This window comes from Microtus ochrogaster, chromosome 24 (genome assembly GCF_000317375.1).
Source record: "Microtus ochrogaster isolate Prairie Vole_2 chromosome 24, MicOch1.0, whole genome shotgun sequence".
NCBI lineage: Eukaryota > Metazoa > Chordata > Mammalia > Rodentia > Cricetidae > Microtus > Microtus ochrogaster.
Genome location: NC_022024.1, coordinates 10,431,052 through 10,451,337, shown reverse-complemented (window position 1 = coordinate 10,451,337; position 20,286 = coordinate 10,431,052). Strand labels below are relative to the sequence as shown.

General features: G+C 44.0%; 1 protein-coding gene across 2 annotated transcripts in view; it reads left to right on the top strand.

Moving 5' to 3' along the window:
• The window catches only part of Ptprb (protein tyrosine phosphatase, receptor type B), a 113,776-nt gene that overhangs the window by 82,975 nt on the left and 10,515 nt on the right, over positions 1-20,286 (top strand). For both annotated transcript variants that reach the window (XM_013350347.2, XM_005358042.3), the window contains 11 exons: positions 589-695; positions 4,062-4,161; positions 4,971-5,054; positions 5,151-5,168; positions 5,275-5,356; positions 5,899-5,989; positions 6,670-6,746; positions 8,589-8,723; positions 10,534-10,656; positions 11,107-11,270; positions 15,586-15,721. In XM_013350347.2, the coding sequence (XP_013205801.1) occupies positions 589-695; positions 4,062-4,161; positions 4,971-5,054; positions 5,151-5,168; positions 5,275-5,356; positions 5,899-5,989; positions 6,670-6,746; positions 8,589-8,723; positions 10,534-10,656; positions 11,107-11,270; positions 15,586-15,721 (1,117 nt within the window). The remainder of the gene's footprint in view (positions 1-588; positions 696-4,061; positions 4,162-4,970; positions 5,055-5,150; positions 5,169-5,274; positions 5,357-5,898; positions 5,990-6,669; positions 6,747-8,588; positions 8,724-10,533; positions 10,657-11,106; positions 11,271-15,585; positions 15,722-20,286) is intronic.

Genomic DNA, 20,286 nt, shown 5'->3' with positions numbered 1-20,286 from the left:
TGAGGTGGTCTTCTTCCTCTTCTTCTTCTTCTTCTTCTTCTTCTTCTTCTTCTTCTTCTTCTTCTTCTTCTTCTTCTTCTTCTTCTTCTTCTTCTTCTCCTTCTCCTTCTCCTTCTCCTTCTCCTTCTTCTTCTTTTCCTTCTCCTCCTCCTTCTCCTTTTCCTCTCCTCCTCCTCCTCTTCTTCTTCTTCCTTCTCTTCCTCCTCTTCTCCTCCTTCTGTTTCTGCTTCTTTTCTTAAGGATTCCATTTTCTTTTCTTGGTATTCGTTAACATCAGACACATTGTATCTATAAACGTGCTGTATGACTTTCTCCATGGGATTGAAGTTTTCAGGGTGGTAAGAGTTTTGCTTTAGTCCTCTTATGATCCCCGGCTCCTAGAAAGTGACCTGCACACTGCAGGGGCTCAATAAGAATTTGATGACCAAATCAGTGAATGATTGCATGAATCCACGCCTGTCTGGCTCCATAGTTCATCTCACCCTGCACACAGAACAACCACCTACCGACCCTGTTTCCCCTTGAACTCAGTTTTCGGTCCATCCTGCGCCGCTCAGTCTCTGGTTAAATAAACGTGTTTTCTTTCAGAATCAGCATCCGGGCCTTTACACAGCTATTTGACGAGGACTTGAAAGAATTCACAAAGCCCCTCTATTCAGACACATTTTTCTCATTGCCTATCACCACTAAGTCAGGTAAGGCTCCTCTCCGTCCACGCATGCCTTCCCCGGTTATCAAATCATCTACAAGAGCCTTTAGTGGGGAGGATGGTGACTTGCCTGATGGTGGCTCGTATTTATTTTCCCTTGGATTTTAATCTCCATGTGACCATGGATTGATGTGGATCAGAGGGATGACACCAGTTCTACAGAACAGACTGGAGGGAGTTAAATCTTAAAAGAAGGAGGAAGCACATGCTGTTTTTCCACTAAAAATAAAGTGTTAAGAGCATGAGAAACACCAGTACTAAGAGCTTACATGCGTCACAATGTAAGCCAACCCAAAGGGCTGTCCACTGTAGGTCGGACAGAGAGGGCCAGGGAGCCAGACCAAAGCCATGACAGGTTTCTAATAGCCACTGCCAGGGACAAGGCCTTCCTTTGGTTTACTGGAGGTGGCTGGAGTTGAGCAAGCAGTTCTCAGGAAAGCCACATCTCAGGGGCAACCAATCAGCAGGCGTGCCCACAGCCTTCTGCTAGCTAAAACTAACCTTCCCTACCCTGCCGCTGGAAAGTCCTTAACCCCAACAGCCACCTGCCGATCCTGGGAATTTGTTGCTTAAACCCACCAATCAGCCCCCAGACTAATCTTTCCTTCCTAGAACTCCCCTAGCCCCGCTTGAAAGGAGCCTGTGAGCTTCTCTGGAGGTGGTCATGCACAACCCTGTCAGATGGGTAGACCCCAGCATGTTGGTGATATCAATAAATGTTCTTACTGACTGCATACATGCCTGGTGGCCTATCGTGAGACTTCTTGCAGACCTTTACAAAAATACACATATGGGGCTGGTTCTCTGTAGCCGCACTTTCAATACTGTTGTAGCCCAGAAAAAAAAAATCAAGAAACAAATATGTTTGTGCCAATTATAAAGACATTTTCTTTTCGTGCCATTGTTCTTTAATATAGTCTACCACCGGGTGACACGGCATGCACATTGTATGGGCGTTGTCAGTTAATCCAGAGGTGTCCTACATCAAACAGAGGGTATGCGAGTTTATATGGAATAATAAATCACCATTTAGGTATGGGTCATGGAAGCAATCGCCCATAAACACTAGGGGCAAGTGTGCATGTAAAAAAAGTGGGGAAGAAAAACACTAAGTATTAATTTTTAATTATGAATCCAAAAATAGAGGTTAAAGGTGATTTTTGTTTTCCTTCTGTTTGTTGTTTTCTTATACATTCAAGTCTTGTGTAGCACAATTAATAAAAATTGCCCCAGAGATCGAAATTGGGGTTCAGTAAAGCAAAACAGCCAGTCACTGGCTCTTACCTCTACCTCAGTCCAAAATGGCGATCCTGCCTCCAGGAATCGCAGAATGAGACTGTGTGTGAGAGCTGTCTCCTCCCGTCTTATATTCCTCTTTAGGGCAGGGATTAAACGCATGCATCACTACTGCCGAGTTTCTATGGCAAGCTAGTGTGGCTACTGGGATTAAAGGTGTGTGTCACCACTGCCTGGTCTGTAAGGCTGGTGGGTGTTGCTGTTTTACTCTCTGAACTTCAAGGCAAGCTTTATTTTTTTTTTAAAATACAAATGAAATATCAGTGCACTCTTGGGCCGGTGAAATGGCTCAGTAGGTAAAGTTACTTGCCTCCAAGCCTGACTGCCTGAGTTTGATCTCCCAGAACCCATATAGGAAAGGAGAGAACCAACTCTTGCAAGCTGTCCTCTGGCCTCCACATTCCCACCAGGGCCTACCCATGCACACACACAATAAATAAATAAGTAAATGTAATTACAATTTTTTATTTTAAAAAATAAAAAATGTTAATTTAGAGGTCAGTGTGTCATCACTCACCTGTAGCTCAGAGGCAGAGTTCTTGCCTAGTACGTGGGAGGATCCCCCAAGTCGAATCCCCAGCAAAGTAACAATAATAATTTTAAAAATTAAAGTGTAAATTTGAAAGGCTTTGCATAAATGTTTGGAGGAAACCTGTGTAGCAAGTTTGGGGGACAGCATGGATGGCCATGGTGAGTGACACTTGCCAGTCACCCCTTTGGAGCTGGTTTTGCACTCTACGGAGTACAGCTCCTGCAGTTATTGTCACCTGCATTTTAAATGTAAGAACCTGTGGTACCAAGAGGTTAAGTAACTTGCTCAATCATGTTCAGCTGGTATTCAGGCATCTGCCATCTAAGCCTGCGGTCTCAGCACTGCCCTGTCTCTGATTTTCTCCACTGTCATGAAAATTGCATGACTCCCATGGTCTTGTTCTTTGACTCCATCACATCCCAGCTTTCCTTATCTGGTGTGCTGCAGGCTCAGACTTTTGGTCTGGGCATGTTGTGTTGGTCTCTCCTGCTGCACGATAAAGGATGATCCAACCTCACAGCCCTTCCTCTCTGTTTCTGGCAAATATGAGGATAACCTCCTTCATCCTGGGCCAAAGAAGGATCGGAAGCCAGCTTAGAGGATTTGGATGTGGCTGGCTGAAATTTACTGTTGAGTAGACACTTTGCAAACACGATTCTTTCCGATTTGAACTATTATGTTGGAACGGAAAATTTATGTAGTCCAATAAAAAAAAAACGCTCAGCAAATATTCAAAGCAGAATCATAAATGCATTAAAGGAAAATGTCTGTGTTGATTGGATGAGTAATGTAAGTCAATATAGAATAAACAGATCTAATGTTTAAGAGTGGAGCTCCCAAAACTAAACAGGAAAAGCAAAATAGGAAGACTTTCCAAAGAAAAAAGAGACCAATGATTCATAGCAATGAACACTTTCAAGTAAAGATGCACGAACTAAAGGGTCTACTGTGTGACTCACCGGGCCACATGACAGCTTCTGCAAGAAAATCATCATCTTTGTCTTCCTCCTCCTCTTCCTTTTCCTCTTCTTCCTTTTCCTCTTCTTCTTCTGCCTCCTCCTCTTCTTTCTTCTCTTCTTCCTCTTCCTCCTCCTCTTCTTCTTTCTCTTGTTTGGTTGGTTGCTTTGATTTTTGATGGTCTTTTTTAAGTTTTATCTTAAGAGGGGAAGTTGCAAGGGCAGAGGGAGGAGGCAAGGGGATGGGGAGATGAGTGGGATCTGGATGCAAGATGGGAAATCCACAAAGAATTAATTAATGCATAAAAGAGAATATATACATTATCTGCTCCCAGAGTTGATGAACTTTTACTCTGGAACCAACCTGCCTATAACAGGGTGTAGGCAACAGCTCTTTCACCCCAGCTGCCTGCTCATGGCTTTGGGGTCGTCAATACCTCACTGTGGGCCTCTTGAACGGCACGAATGGCGATGTCACTTAGGAAGACAGCTCTCATAGCCGTCAGATTGGTGCCTTACCACTAATCCTCTCTCCTTTTATTTCTCGTTTCCCTCTGGATTATCGCAGAGCCCTTGTTTGGCGTAATTGAAGGTGTGAGCGCTGGCCTGTTTCTAATTGGCATGCTGGTGGCCCTCGTCGCCTTCTTCATGTGCAGACAGAAGACTAAGTAAGTGTGAAGAAGCCCTTGGCGATCAGGCTCGCAAACGTAGACTGCTAAAAATGCCCTTTAGTCTGAACGGGCAAACTAGTTTCATTTTTGCAGGTTAAATCACCATAGTTTCCTTAGTAAGAACAAGAGTCAAACTGAATCCAAGACTCATGCCTCTCCAGGTTTCCTACAAACCACTGATGCACCGGGCCCTCATCATTGATGAGAGGCCATCAGTAGATCTATTTAAATATGGACCAGAATCCTTTTGCACAGACAAAACAGTTGGGGTACATAACCTCATGAAGACAGACTTTTCCAAACTGCCTGCATACGTTCTGAAACGCCCTAGAAAGTACAGCTGGCATGAACATTGTGGGATTCACCAGCTATCCTAATTTCAGGAAGAACTAAAATGAATACTCTCCTGAACGGGGCCCTTTTCTGTCACTAATTTAAAAAACAACAACAAAAAAAAAAACTTGTGTTCCTTGTGTTCTCCCTTACAACCATATCTGGCATCTGAAGTTTTCTGGCTTAGGGGACTTTCTTAAGGAAAGTTTTATTGAGTGTGGCAAGTGATTATGACCAAACATCAGGAGACATCTTTCCATTATTCTGGAGATAGGTTCCTGAGTGGGCAAGGTGACGTCATATTGTTCCCATCTCCTCTTCCTCCCCCAAAGAGATGTCAGATGAATGCAGACTTCCATGGAATCTGAAAGTTTCACATTTGCACAAGTGTGCACAGCCTTACCGTAAATGGGGGACATTGCACAAACCAAGTAACACAATTAGAATAAAGAAATATGTGTGCTATGTTTCAGCCATGGCCGAGAGCGGCCGTCTGCCCGCCTGAGCATTCACAGGGATGGGCCTTTGTCTGTCCACTTGAACCTGGGCCAGAAAGGGTAAGTGCCAAAGCTTCCTTTGCCCAGTTTACTGAAAAATGGTATTCTGTGAGATTTGCTAACAAGGTCCCTCTTTCTTTTTTGTCTATCTCACAGCAACCGGAAAACCTCTTGGTAAGAGAAAACGTATTAATTAATTCACTTTTGAAATACAACTCAGCCTGGTGAGAGCCCGTTCCTTCAGTAACTTCTTCTCCTCTTGTTTTGTTTTGAATTACAGCCCCATAAAGATAAATCAGTTCGAAGGGCATTTCATGAAACTTCAGGCTGATTCCAACTACCTTCTGTCCAAGGAATATGAGGTACCATGCAGGCCTGGGAAGCCTCTGCACCCACCTGTAGCATTCCCTCTTCAATGTGACTGTGAAGTCACAGTTGGGATGCCTCTGGTCTCAAGAGAGCACTCCTGTGTCTGAGCCGGGCCCCTTGAACAGAGTTCCACCTGTTCTCAGAGGCTGGTTTGAGTTGGAAACGCACGGCAAACTCAGTGCTTTCTCATCAGTGGGAAAGAGTGAACACATTTCAATGTGATGCTGTCCATTGTTCAGCGTGTCTGGGGGGGGGGGAAGTAGTCTGGAAAAGAGTACTGGGGCTTTGCATATCAGTTTTGCTATATGTGTGTCCTGGAGCGTGGTATTTATGGCCTCTAAGCCGCATCTGTAGGATAGTATTAAGAGCACCTCTCATGTAGGGTTGTGAAAAGGACCGGATCCATGCATACGGAATGCCAGTGTTCCGTAAACTGTTCTTTATGTGTCTGTTCTTTATGTGTCTCCGGGGTTGTATAAGTTGCCTTGTTTTATTTTATAATCTCCACTTGCAAACTTTTTTCTAAACCTAATAGGACTTAAAAGACGTGGGTCGAAACCAGTCATGTGACATTGCTCTCTTGCCTGAGAATAGAGGGAAAAATCGCTACAACAACATATTGCCCTGTAAGTTTTGTGTTAGAACTTAGTGGTGCTCTTACATAAAAACCATGTGTGTGCGTGTGTGCATGCGTGTGTGTGCGTGTGTGTGTGTGTATGTGTGCAGATTAGCTAGATATGCATACTCTCAGGCTCTAAAGACTTTAATAAGAAATGTCCCCAGTGCTCAGGCGCTTCTCTCACAAGGGTAATGGCCATTTTAAACTCTGGTTCTGAGAGGCCCAGTTGGCATTTCTTTTTGCTGCTCTTACTCTTTCTCCTCGGAGGCTCAGAGCATGACCAAAGTTAAGAGCAGGGCTCTGACTGACACACCTCACAATCTTTAGTCAGCGATTTTTAAGAAGAGCAGCCTACCCTATCGGGTAGAGCCATCAAAGGCGATTTTCCTGCTGGTATTCATTCCAGAAGTGAAAGAGAGCTGGCTGCTGCATGGAGCAAGGGTGTTAATGTTGCAAAGGAAACCATATGGGGCTTCCCATTGTTTCCCGCATCCTTTGTTTATGTGCCACCTACATCACATGCCCCGAGTCAGTTACCATGTCAGAGCCCCAACTTATTAAACAGAGATAAGAACACTTCTCTTGGGGCTGCTGTGGGGATCAGAGGTCAGGCAATCTAATACCACATTGCCCACATGGGACTATCATCCCAGGTAGCAGCAAATCATTCAATCAATCTCCTTGCAGATGATACCTCAAGGGTGAAGCTGTCCAACGTAGATGATGACCCATGCTCTGACTACATCAACGCCAGTTACATCCCCGTAAGTGAACTCCCGTGTCGTCATGCCCAGGATGAAGCTGATGATGGCTATGTAGGACATGCGACGCCTTCTAAGCCTCCCTACTACTTTCCCTAGAAACAAGTTGCCAGATTTAAAAGACCATGTCCACTTGCCATAAAATACAGGTTGCTCCCTTTGATCGCTGTTTTTCACAACGGCCAAGGTCAGGTGCAATTCTCACAAACCCAGGATGCGTGTTCAAAGATTGTTTCCTTTCTGTGGCCCTGAGATAAGGAAGATTAGTGTTGCTCAAGGAAGATGGCCCCTATGGGTAAGGCCACCATGCCAAAAGGGCCAATCTCTTGCTACTTGGACTTTTGTGAGACACACATACACACTTCAAACTTCTGGGCTCTGATACCGACTTACATCTTGCCAACCTCCCACATACACCAAAAAACGGCGGCTTTAAAGGTCAAAAAAAAATACACCTAGATCTGATCTGAATTCTACTTCTGTCCCTGGCTGGCTCTGTGACACAGTTAGTTCTGTCACCTCACTGAGCTCCTAATTCCTTTTCCAAAAAAATTGGGAAAATACCTCATTATTGTCTATACATTCAGTAAGTGCTAATCAGTTGAGTGATAACTATAATCCAAACACTGAGATATATAAAGGAATTATGTCTCTAAGAGAATTGTTGGATAGTTGCAACCTTGAAGAGTCACAGGGCAATGTCATGCTTACCACGCCAGAGCAGTGTCTCCTACACGAAAGACCATCAACACCACTCACACTTCAACACCGTCTGTTCTATCTGTCGGAGACAGGTAGAACTGCTACTTTGCACTTCTAATGACCCCTGTGTGATCCCATCCCCGCTAGCCTGAGGACCACACTGAGTAGCAAGAGATTAGAAGGTACCACAGAACACGGAGGAGGAGAATGCCAGCCGATAGAGAGGAAGATGAAAGATGACTTCAGTCAGGCAGACAAGGTGCTAAGGATAAATAAAGATTAGCCGGGCTGAGAAGCAGTGTGTGGGTGGCTGGGTTGTGGATGGCAGAACCAATGTAATATAGAGAGCTTGAACAAAGGCAACGAGAAATGAGCTTCCACTAAGACTTAGAACTAATTCTGGAGTGCTAAAGAGAAGAAGGAATTAGTGGGAATATCTAGGTCACTATGGTGAGGATGAAGTCAGAGCAGTGAACGTCCAGACCTACTGTGCATCCTCTGGGAGAAGCTCAGGGCATGAATGGCTCATTTTCCATTAAGTGTTCTTTGTATGATACCTCTTTCCAAACTAGTGTAATGTCGATTATCCAAAAAGAGTAACTGTTCTTTGAACAGTTCACACACACACACACACACACACACACTAAATACACACACACTAAATACACAAACTAAATACACACACACATAGGTACATATAGACACAGAAACATTAACCATATACACAGTCACACATAAAGGCACACACAGACACATACACACAGGTACACATACATACATACATACATACATACACACACACACACAAAGGCATACATGGACACACACATGGGTACGCATAGACACATACACAGGCACACAGGGACACACACACAAAAGTAAAATTGTTTTCTCTGTTGGGGCTGGAATCTTCCATTCGCCTTGACAGCAGACCCAGCCTATTAAGGGGTCCGTGGCTGTAAACAATGGCCCAATGCTCTCTCCTTTGTCCTTCCCACTCCCAAGCCTTGACACTTGTGCTCATACCCTATTCTCCAGGGCCTGGCAGAGATCCCCATACCTTCTAATCTGTGAGCTAGCTCTTTGTTTACAGTTCTGAAGAGCCCATTGTTTCTGACTCTCCGCATTGTAAACTTATCACAGGGTAACAACTTTAGAAGAGAATATATCGCCACACAGGGACCGCTTCCTGGCACCAAGGACGACTTCTGGAAAATGGCGTGGGAACAAAACGTTCACAATATCGTCATGGTGACCCAGTGTGTTGAGAAAGGCCGAGTGAGTAGACAGTTTTCTTGCCTCCCTGGCTTTGCCCTCTGCTGTTCTTTCTGATGGAATTCTATCCTCCTTCCCCATCCAAAGTTCCACCCACAAACCCAAGGAGACACCCTGGGAGAACTCTGTTAGGGAATTAAGCCACTTGATGATAAAAACAATCTGGATCCTTTTTTAAACTCTTGGTCAGACATTTCGTTCAAACTGTGAAACCTGTGAGAGTCGGAAGTAAACATGAGTGAGAAGAATGCCTGACCCCATGCTCTGTCCTTCAGAGTGTGGGTAGGAGAGCCACCCTCAGAGGCAAGGAACCTCCCAGGAGAGAAGTATTTGGGGCTGTACTGGCAGACATGAAGTAAAATATCTATCTGAACTATTATTAAAACCTTATATATTTATAATCCCCATTTATAATCTTTTATATTATATGGCTACATTTAGGATTAAAAGACTGAAGGTAAAGAGCTTAATATGTGTATGCGGGATTTCCAGACTGTCTTCCATCATCCTTCCTAGACTGGGACCTATGTCTTTCTCCACAAGACTAACCTTACTAGATGATATTTATATAAATATTGATGAAATGGCTAGAATACTTATTCATGTAAACATATTACATATCCACGTAAACAGAAATTCAATACACATATGTAGCTATATCTGCCTACCTCACCATAAAATAAAATAAAAGTTATGTTCATTGTTTTGATACCCAAGTCTATATACAGAAATACAAATATATACTGATAGCCAATGAATATGTATCTTATAAAATATATCAATTTTAATTAATCTGTTCTGTTATACAGAGGGCTGCTTGTTGTTTTCGGCCACCTCGCTAGCTTAAACCCAAAATAATCACACAGAAACTGTATTAATTAAATCACTGTTTAGCCCATTAGATCTAGTTCTTTATTGGATAACTCTTATATTAATTTAACCCATTAATATCTATTAATCTGTATATTGTCACGTGGCTGTGGCTTACTGGGTAAAGTTTCCAGCATCTGTCTCCAGCAGCTCCATGGCTTCTCTCCTGACTCTGCCTTTTTTTCTCCCAGCATTCAGTTTAGTTTTCCCCACCTACCTAAATTCTAGCCTATCAACAGGCCAAGGCAGTTTCTTTATTCACCAATGGTATTCACAGCATACAAAGGGAAATCCCATATCACTGTTCAGAATATAAAAACAAATACTCAGAATCTCCTTCCTCATCTCTGTGCACATAAACACAAGTTCAACTGCAAGTTCTAACTCCTCAAAGGTCTCTGTCATGGGACCCAGGTAAGGAAAGTGATAAAAATTTGAACAGCACCAGACCAGAAAACAATGCCTTCCTATGTTTGGCTAGGTCTTTCTTCTGACAGAACAGTTTTCCCCTTCTCCTTGAAATTCTTGGCGAAGGAATCCCAGGCCTTGTGAGGCAAGGCCTCTCTGCCACTGAGTTAGGGACCCAAGTGCAAAAAGAAGAAATTTTAAGTTGTTTATATTGGTTGGTGGGACCAGGACACCGAGGAAATCATTGAGAGAAAAAAAAAAGAAAAGCAAAAACAAAAAAACCCTTAAGCTGTCCTAAAGGTGAATGAATCTGAAAGTGGGGATGGTTCATGCTGGGGGCGGAGGCAGTTTCTTGCTATTCCTTGGAAGAACATCCCGACTTTATCACAGGTCATGAGCAGATTAATAGAAAGTAAATGATCAAGTAGTTTTAGCAGCTGGTCCTGGATTCCTAACTCAGGGATTTGAGGGAGAGTGAAGATGGTCTCGCTGTCATGTTTCCAGACTTATTTTCTTCCTCTCTGTTCTCTTCTAGGTGAAGTGTGACCATTACTGGCCAGCAGACCAGGACTCTCTCTACTATGGGGATCTCATCTTGCAGATGGTCTCAGAATCCGTGCTACCCGAGTGGACCATCAGGGAATTTAAGATTTGCAGTGTATGTTAGTTTGCTTGACTTCATTTTAAAACCCAACTTAGAAGCCAGGTACTGTGGTTATATATTTGGAATCCCAGCATTTGGGAGGTGGAGGCAAGAAGTTCAAAGTCATTCTCAAATACATGGATAGCTTGGGGCAAGCTTGGGCTACAAGAGACCCTATCTCAGGAAAAAGAATGGGAAGGAAGGAGAGAGGAAGAAAGGGAAGGAGGAAAGGAGGGAGGAGAGAGGAAGGAAAAGAGGGAGGGTAGGAGGGAGGAGGGAGGCAGGAAGGGAAGAGGGACGGAATGAAAGAAACAACACAGCGTACATAGGGGAGACTCTGAATCCTGCTTTTCCTGACTCGTAGCCTGTAGTTTCAGACCATGGAAAGTCGTGTGTGGAACAATTGTCAGAGTCCTTGTATTTCCCTCAGCCGTCCCTCTCATCGTCTGCTCTCCACTCCTGCAGGAGGAACAGCTGGACGCACACAGACTCATCCGTCACTTTCACTACACAGTATGGCCAGACCATGGAGTGCCAGAGACCACCCAGTCCCTGATCCAGTTTGTGAGAACGGTCAGAGACTACATCAACAGAAGCCCGGGGGCGGGGCCCACAGTAGTGCACTGCAGGTAGGAGCAATGGAAGAGGTGGCGGGGGTAGGGGGGCGATGTCAGTAAGAGTCCACAGCAATGGGAAGGGCGCATGGCCCACGGGGGATCTCCAAGCCAGCCGGGCTACCTCCCCCCAGCCAGTGCCTCGTGTTCTCCTCCTCTTCTAACCTCATTCTTCTTCACAGCTTCTCCCTTTCCATTTTCCTCACCTCCCACTTTGTTCTCCCCCTCGCTCTCTTCTTGTTCTTTTGCCTACTGCATGAGCTATAGGATCCTTAAGTGACTTCCACGCCCTCCATCATGGTCCTGTCTCACCTTCAGCCCAATGTCTGGCTCATTTCCTCTCCCATTCTACCCAGAAGTTGACTCTAAAAGCTTATTCTTTTGCTTTGCTTGCTTCCAAATTTTTAAATTAATTTTTTTTAGATTACCGTGCATACCAATAGGTTTCTTTATCACATTTTCATACATATATGTCCTTATACTTTATTTTTGTATGTTCTCCTCCCCCACAGTCCTCTCCCATATATCCTGCCTTCCTCTGATGGGTTCTCCTCTTACCCCCTCTGCTTTCATGTCAGAAGTATTTCATTGCCTTCTCCCTCCTTGAGATCACTGTCTCCCCTCTCATGGCCCCCTTTCTAGTTTCATTACACACACACACACACACACACACACACACACACACAATGTATTAGTTACTTTTCCATTGCTTTGATGAAGACACCATGAACAAGGCACCTTATGGGAGAAAGAGTTTCTTTGGGCTTACAGTTGCAGAGGTTTCACGTCCATTCTGGCAGAAACAATATGGCAGCCAGCAGTAGCATGTGACTGGAGATGCCAGCTGAGCTTACCTGTTGAACTGCAAGCAAGAAGCAGAGAGAAGACAGGAAGTGGGCATGACTATAGATACTCAAAGCCTTCCCACAGTGACATACTTCTGCCAGTAAGGCCACACCTTCTAAACCTACTCAAAGGGCATCACTAACTGGGACCCAGTGTTCAAATGCCCGAAAACTGTGGGAGTATTTCCCTTTCAAGGCACCTCATGTAATTTTCCATCTAGGTCCTAAATAGAGGAGGAAACACACTATTTTTCTTTCTGAGTCTATTGCACAGACTTCTTCTTGCTTTCTGCTATTTTGTTTTGTTTTGGAGACAGGGTGTTTTCTGTGGTTTCCTGCTGTTTTTACCTCCTTGAGTTAGCGTTCTCACTCCTCCCCTTGAAGGAGCCTTTTCCACCTATTGATATCACTGCCCCAGACTCCCCTCTGGGCCTAGTAGCATGTTCTCATCCACTGGCGATGCTAGAACAAAATACTGCAGATCGGGTAAAAGGACTCAGTGAAAGGACTCAGTATTGTGGGGTGCTCCCCTCTGGAGCCTGGATTAGGCACAGATCACACCCAAACCCCAATTTCCTACACAAAGAGATCCTTCATTAAGCAAGGTAGAGAGACAAGATGGCTGAATCTGAATCAGGCAGAAAGGGCAGCAAACGGCTTTACAAGGTGTGAATTTTAAAGGGAATAAAGGGCAGGTCTGTGTTAGAATGAGCTAGGGCGTATTGATAAGGTGGGTATTTTAATGAGGGTAGTCAAAAGAATGAATTTTGATTCCTGGACCTTGGTCAGCCTCAGGAATGAGTCAATGGCCAAATAAGAGACTAGACCTTGGTGGCTAGCTTTAGGAATGTAATCTAAAGGTTTAGCAAGGGGGAGGAAGGTAAAAGGCAAAGCCTGTCAGTACCATGTTTGCCAAGTTAGGACTTGTGTTTGTCATTCCCGGGCCTGTGTTTGCCATGCTCAGGCCTGTGTTTGCCATGCCCTGGGCCCTTCATTGGCAATTTATAAACAACAGAAATTTACCTTTCACAATTATAGAAGCTTCAAGACCAAACCACAGACATCTTGGTCTTATAGGGACCTTGTCTCTGAAGCCATGTATACCCTCCAACAGAAAGCTATGTCCTCATGTGGAGGAAGGAAAACAAGAGACAGGCAAAAGGACCTAGCTAACACACTCCAGATGTCTAGAGTCAATTTTTTCTCTTAAATTTCTTTTTCTCTCTTGACTTTTTTTTTTTTGCTTCAGTTCATGTGTCCTTAAAATCAACTTAATGAATTAGCGTTCTCTCTCTGGGCAGCCTGGTGTTTCACTAATTAATGTTTGCAGCACGCTTTGATAGCCCTAACTGAATGGCACTAATAAAGAAAGAGCAGAGAATTGCCACAGTAAAAGAAATGTCAAGTGTGTTAATTCCTCCCCAGCAACCCCACACCCTAGGAACCCTACTTTTATATGTCTTTGAACCTCAATGCTTTAATGAGTATTGAAAACACTTGGGGGTCTCCTTCTTTCTGAACAATGGCAAGCATTTCTTTCCAGAAACATTGGAGAACTGTTCTCTATCTTATAAATGTGTTCATTGCCAGCCAAAATAACCTGAGGGGGTGTCTACAAAAGACATTGAGCCAGGCAGTAGTGGCATACGTCTTTAGTCCCAGCACTTTGAAAGCAGAGACAGGCGGATCTCTGTGAGTTTGAGGACAGCCTGATCTACAGAGCAAATTTCAGGATAGCCAAGGCCACACAGAGAAACCCTGTCTCAAAGAACTAAAAGAAAGAGAGAAAGGAAGGAAGGAAGGAAGGAAAAGAAAAGAAACGAATATTGGTACTTATTTAGGAATAGCAGAACAGTGTAGTGGAAATGGGTGCCATGGTCAAGGATGGATATACTCACAGTTGAGTTTTTAAGACGAAAGTGAGGAAATTTACATATGTTACTCGGTCACAAGTCTCACTGGTCTTAATAACCAGAGGGAGGAGTTGGCGTTCACTTACTGGTGGAGGTGCCATCACTGGCCTTTGCTTGGCAAGAACTATGTGGAAGCTTACATGGATTGCTATAGCTTTAAAGATAAAGGTAACTTTGGTACAGAAACCTTGGCATGTGTATAACACACCTAAAGCATGGTGTGAATGGAGAATGAAAAGGGAGTTTTTATAGGCCCTAGAAAGCCCTTATGAAGGTGTGTGTGTATATGTGTGTGTGTGTGTGTGTGTGTGTGTGTAAGTGAGAGACAGGCATGAGAGCTATATACCTGGCTCTAATTCTGTCTGGGTTGAATAAAACCAAATTTGTCTTGGTATCATCAAATTGCACAGCATCAAGAGTCCCATGTTAAGAAGCAATTTAGCAATGTCCAGCAAGTTATTCATACCCTATAACCAAGCCACCAGTAGCCATTTTAGCTACCACCTGCTGAGCAATTGCCATGTAGATGTTCACTGCGACATGATTCTTATCAGGCAACTAAAAATGATCTTACTCTACAGCACAGAGTGGACTGGCAGTGGTTTGTCACAAATAGTTAAAAAAAAAAGTTGAAATTAAGCCAAGCATGGTTGCATGTGCCTGTGAGCCCAACACTTGGAAGACTAAGGCAGGAAGACCATGATTATATAGCAAGGCTCTTCCTCAAAAATTAAAACAAAAGAAAGTAAACAATGAGTAAAAAAAGAACAGCAAGTGAGAGAGAGATGAAATTAGTTCTGTATCATCAATGGATAAATCTCAAAACAATACTCACAGTATTGAGTAGAGAACTTGGCAAAAGAATATGTAGTATCTTAAGCATTTTAGTAAATGTTCAAAACATAAAATGTTCCATTTGGATTTGCAGGTATGGAGGAAAATTCTAAAAATAGGCATGGGCTTGATATATACCAACGTGAGGCTAGGTGAGGGTTAGAAGGAAGTGGGAAGAGGTAGACCATGGGGGCTTTATGTAGACCATGGGGGCTCTAGGTAGACCATGGGAGCTCCAGGTAGATCATGAGGGTTCTAGGTAGACATGCAGACTCTAGGTAGACATGGGGGTGCTCTAGGTAGACCATGGGGCTCTAGGTAGTTACTGGGGCTTTAGGTAGACATGGGAGTGCTCTAAGTAGACATGGAGGCTCTAGGTGGACATGAGAGTTCTAGGTACCATGGGGGCTCTAAGTAGTCATGGGAGATCTAGGTAGCCATGAGGGTTCTAGGTAGACCACAGGGGCTCTAGGTAGACATGGGGTTCTAGGTAGGCAAGTGGGTTCTAGGTAGACAATGAGGGTTCTAGGTAGACATGGGAGCACTAGGTAGACATAGGGGCTCTAGGTAGTCATGGAGGCTCTAGATTATCTTTGATAGAGAACCTGTCTGTGGAAAGAAAGGTTCATGTATCCTCCTATAATTTGAGAGAGAGAAGGAAGATGGCCAAAGTCTAGTGATCTAGTCATGAAAGGGAAATTAAATCAGAGGACCCATCTTCTTTTTGCTTCTCTCCAGTGCTGGTGTGGGCAGAACTGGGACATTTGTTGCCTTGGACCGGATCCTCCAGCAGTTGGATTCCAAGGACTCTGTGGACATTTATGGAGCAGTGCATGACCTAAGACTTCACAGAGTTCACATGGTCCAGACCGAGGTAAGAACTCTAAGCTGAAGGACACTAGTGCCCTTCCCCACACCTTACCCATCACCCCTGTCCCCAAAACTGTCTAGAACACCTTAGCGGGAGAGAAAAGTGGATATATATGCTGTCTAGGACCTCATATTTTGAAGCAAATCTCAGTGACCTTCAGCACAAGTATGTTCTTTACTGAGCATCTCAGAGAAGAATTCATTTAGGTAGGCAGGAAGAAAGATGGAGTACTTTAGAAAAGCTTATACATGGGGGGCTGGCTAGACCAGCCCACTTAGGAACTCATTTTAAGGCATAGGTACTTTCTTAGGGGAGTTTCTAATCTCTTCTCTCCTGTAGATCTGTCCCCTCCATGTACTTCCTCCATCTCCGGATACATCAAGGGTTGTATATCTATTGGGAAGGTTACATCTGGATACATCAAGGGTTGTTTATTTATCAGGAAGGTTATAGGTTTCCCTCTGGGCCGTGCTTTGGATTTGCAGATATTCTGAAGATACTATCCCATAGTATTCATTTTTATTTCCAAGCTAGGAAGCTGAGGTCCATAGGAAGCTGAGGCCCACAGGCTAAAAATGTTTGCACAAAATCCATAGCCATGAAATGGCTAACCTTGGACCGTGTTCTGGAAAATCCTAGCCTTGACTACCAAGCCATTGCCCCATGGCCCCACATTCAAGTCTATATACACATGATGGAGGAGGGTCATCTGTCTATCTGTTGCTTTCATTGGTTAATTAATAAAGAAAGCTGCTTGGCCTGATGGGGCAGAATTTAGATAGGCAGAGTAGACTGAACAGGATGCTGGGAAGAAGGCAGGAGGTCAGTCTCCATAGCTCTCCTCTCCAAGATGGAAGCAGGCTAGAATCCTTCCCGGTAAGCCACCACCTCGTGGTGCTACACAGATTATTAGAAATGAGTTAATCAAGATGTGAGAATTAGCCAGTAAGAGGCTAGAGCTAATGGGCCAAGTGATGTTTAAAAGAATATAGTTTCCGTGTAATTATTTCGGGTAAAGCTAGCCGGGTGGTGGGATGCAGCCCCGCTGCTCCTTCTACACACATACCTCATGTATATTAAACATGTCTCACTCCCTCAATAACACCTTCCAAAGCTCAGGTTCTCTTCTCATTAGATTTCCTAAGTTTTTGTTTAACTAACCCAGGGGGTGAGTAGCAAGGTCTTAAAGGCTTTCTGTGGATGAAAAATTCTATGTACCACCACAGTAGCCATGGAAACCACACATGCAGCTGTGTTCCACAACCAGCATCTTGCAGCAATGTTTCCTTGGAGCTCTGTTGAGCCCACAATTCCAAAATCAACTCCCCCCCCAAAAAATTATTTCTGGTGCAGTGTATACTAATATCCTTTGGAACTCACCTTCTGTGTCAGCTTTGGCAAAAGCCTGGTGTCCTTGCCTCTCCTGCAAGTAGAACCTACTTGCCAGATCTGCTACTGCCATTGTATTACAGCTCTCCCCAAAGTGTGTATATAATTTTTTAAAAACTTCCTTTCTTTCTGTCTCTGCTCTCTCTCTCTCTCTCTCTCTCTCTCTCTCTCTCTCTCTCTCTCATTTGTGTATGTGTGTGTGTGCATAAGGGTGCCCGAAGAGGCCAGAAAATGACAGTAGATTCCCCTGGAACTGAGGTTGGTTGCAGGGGGTTGTGTACCAACCATCATGGGTGCTGGAAACCAAACGCTGATCCTCCTCAAGAGCAGGAAGTGTTCTTAACCATGGAGCCATTTCCCAGAACCAGGTTTTTTGTTGACATGGGACCTCACTATGTAGCACAGGTTAGCCTAGAGCTTGCCATTCTTAATCCCCAGAGCAATCAGTTTAGAAGCATGTACAACCATCACTGGCTCATACTTTCATTCTCGGAATTATCTACCATCCTCTCAATGTTTCAATAGGACATTGGTTAGGGGCAGGCAAAACTTGGGCTAGGTGTGGCTTAGTGGTAGAGTGCTTTCCTACTATTCACAGGGCCCTCGGTTTGCTCACCAGTACCATGGGGTGAGGGCAGGGCTGTAACTAGGGGAAGTCAGATAAAGAATCTGCATTAACCCAAACCCCAGCTCCCACAAACAACAGCATCACATTATTTGTGCATCTGTATCTCACACCAATTGTCACTTTATAAAGCAAATCTGTTATACTATTTCATCCACAAACAAATCATTATATGTGTGTGTGTGTGTGTGAAAATGTATGTATGTGTGTGTCTGTGTGTGTGCCTCTCTGTATGTCTGTCTCTCTTGTCTCTGCCTGTCTCTCTCTCTCTACACACACACATATAGACATATATTTACATATGTAGATATATGCAAATAGGTAGATACTCTTCAACATCATTACCGCCAGGCCATTTATCACACTTAACAATTTTCATTGTAATCCCTAGTGAGTATTTAAATATTCCCACCCATTTTTAGATAATTCATTTATTTTATTCTTTTTTTTTTTCCAAGACTAGGTTTCTCTGTGTAGCCCTGGCTGTCCTGAAACTATTTTAGGTAGAATAGGCAGGCCTCAAACTCAGAGTTCCTCCTGCCTCTACCTCCCAAGTGCTGGGATTAGAGGTGTTCACCACTACACCTGGCTCCTTTTAAAAATCATTACTTTGGTGATATTTAAGATAATCATCAGTCTGACTACAGGGCAAGGCCAGTTCAGGCTTAGGGTCTTAGCTGGGGTCATCCTTGTGGATTCCTGGGAATTTTTCTAGAGCCAGGTGTCTTGCTAAACCCATAATGGCTCCCTCAATCAAGATATCTTTTTCCAAGGAGGGAAGGGAGTGGGAACTTGGATTGGTTTTTTTTTTTAAGTAAAATAATAATAATATCATTACTTTTGTAAAGAGAAAAAGAAAAAGAAAAAAATCTGGCTTTCCTTAAAGCCCCAAATCGACTTCTTTCATTTCTTTGGAGGATCTTTATACCTATGTTATGTCCATAATAATCCTTCCCACTTGTTTTCAATGCCATTTACTGGTCAGAGAGCCCAGCTCACCTCTTCTGTAGGTATTCATGGTGGAAATATGTTCCTCTGGTCCTTATGGTTTGAGTCAGGTGGCCATTACATCCAGAGGCTTGCTCAGCTGTGGTCCTACAGCCACAGGGCTCCCCCAGGCTGTTGCTGGACACCTCACATCCACACTGCTTGGTGAATTGAGACAAAAGTAACTGTGGCCTCACTGGTAGGACCCCAACCACTCATCCTCAGGACCCAAGTAATTATACACTTCACAGTGATTGCGATCTAGCTATCATTTCATTTAGGGGATAGAATTACATAACATATCTTAACCGTCATCCTTCCCCACCCCGGGGAGCACAAGGTCTTAGCAGTAGAAACTTCTCTGTCTCTGTGTCAGTTTTTAAAATCTATTTATACAAATGAGCAAATACCCTGCTATTATGTTGCTCAAAAGTCACAGCGGTGTTTCATCTCAGTAGGCATTTCTACAAACTCAGACTATAATTACTCTCTGAGAGGGAAGAAGTAGCTAACACACTGTAATCTTAAATATGCATGCACATGCGTGTGTTTAGGCTCCTTATTAGTTTCAGAGACAACTTGGATTACGCATCGCTTCCAAGAACTGGTCCAACATCTTGGGCTGCACATTGGCCCCAAGCAGGATCTCTGTTAGAACCATCGCTGTCTGGTGTCCAGAGCAGAGGCAGCGTCCATGGCCCAAAGCTCCTCCCGCTCCATGAACATTCCTCTCCTTTCCCCTTTTGTCTTCTCTTCCCCCTGCTCTGAAGGCTTGGTGACCTTGTTTCTCTGCTTGTATTTCCAGCGTCTGAGCTCCAGAAGAAATAAAGCTTTTTATTTCTTTCAATCTTCGTTATTGGCTACAGTATTCCTCCACTCCCAGGAACACACTGCTGTTTTAAGACCCTTATTCTCCTTCCCTGTTTCCTTAACTTTTATCTAAGGACTCGCTTGCTGTTCATTTCCACATATGTGTTACACTTAGCTCCAACTCAACGTGCTTAACACTAAACTCATTGTTTTGGGGGAAGTATCTGTGTACATTGTGTGTGTGTGTGTGTGTGTGTACACATATTCCTTTCTCTGCGCATATGCACGTGCGTTGGGGGAGTGTTGTGTGCATATGGAAGCCAGAAGTGAGCACTGGATGTCTTTCTCCATTGCTATCCCCCTTATTTTTTTTAAACAATGTCTCTCACTGATCCCTCCCTCATTCATCTAGATGGCTGGCTAAGTAAACCCCACGGATACAACCCTCCCTACCTCCCCAGTGCTAGGACTAGAGGCCTGCACCGGCACACTTGGCTCTCTATTCGAGTGCTGGAGTTCCAAGTTCAAGTCTTCCTGTTTATACAGCTGTACTGAGCTGGTGCCACAGAGTCCACGCATTGACCCAGGCCAGAGGACTGTTTTCTTTGCCTTGGTTCTGACTCATAAAAGCCAAAGCTTGCCTGACTTGCTTGGCTATGTGAGTGGGCATGGGTGCAGAAGGGACTAATTCACCGTCCAGTGCTGTGGGTAATGGCTGCAGAAAAAAAGAAAGGAATTTCTGAGCCCTTGCTTAATT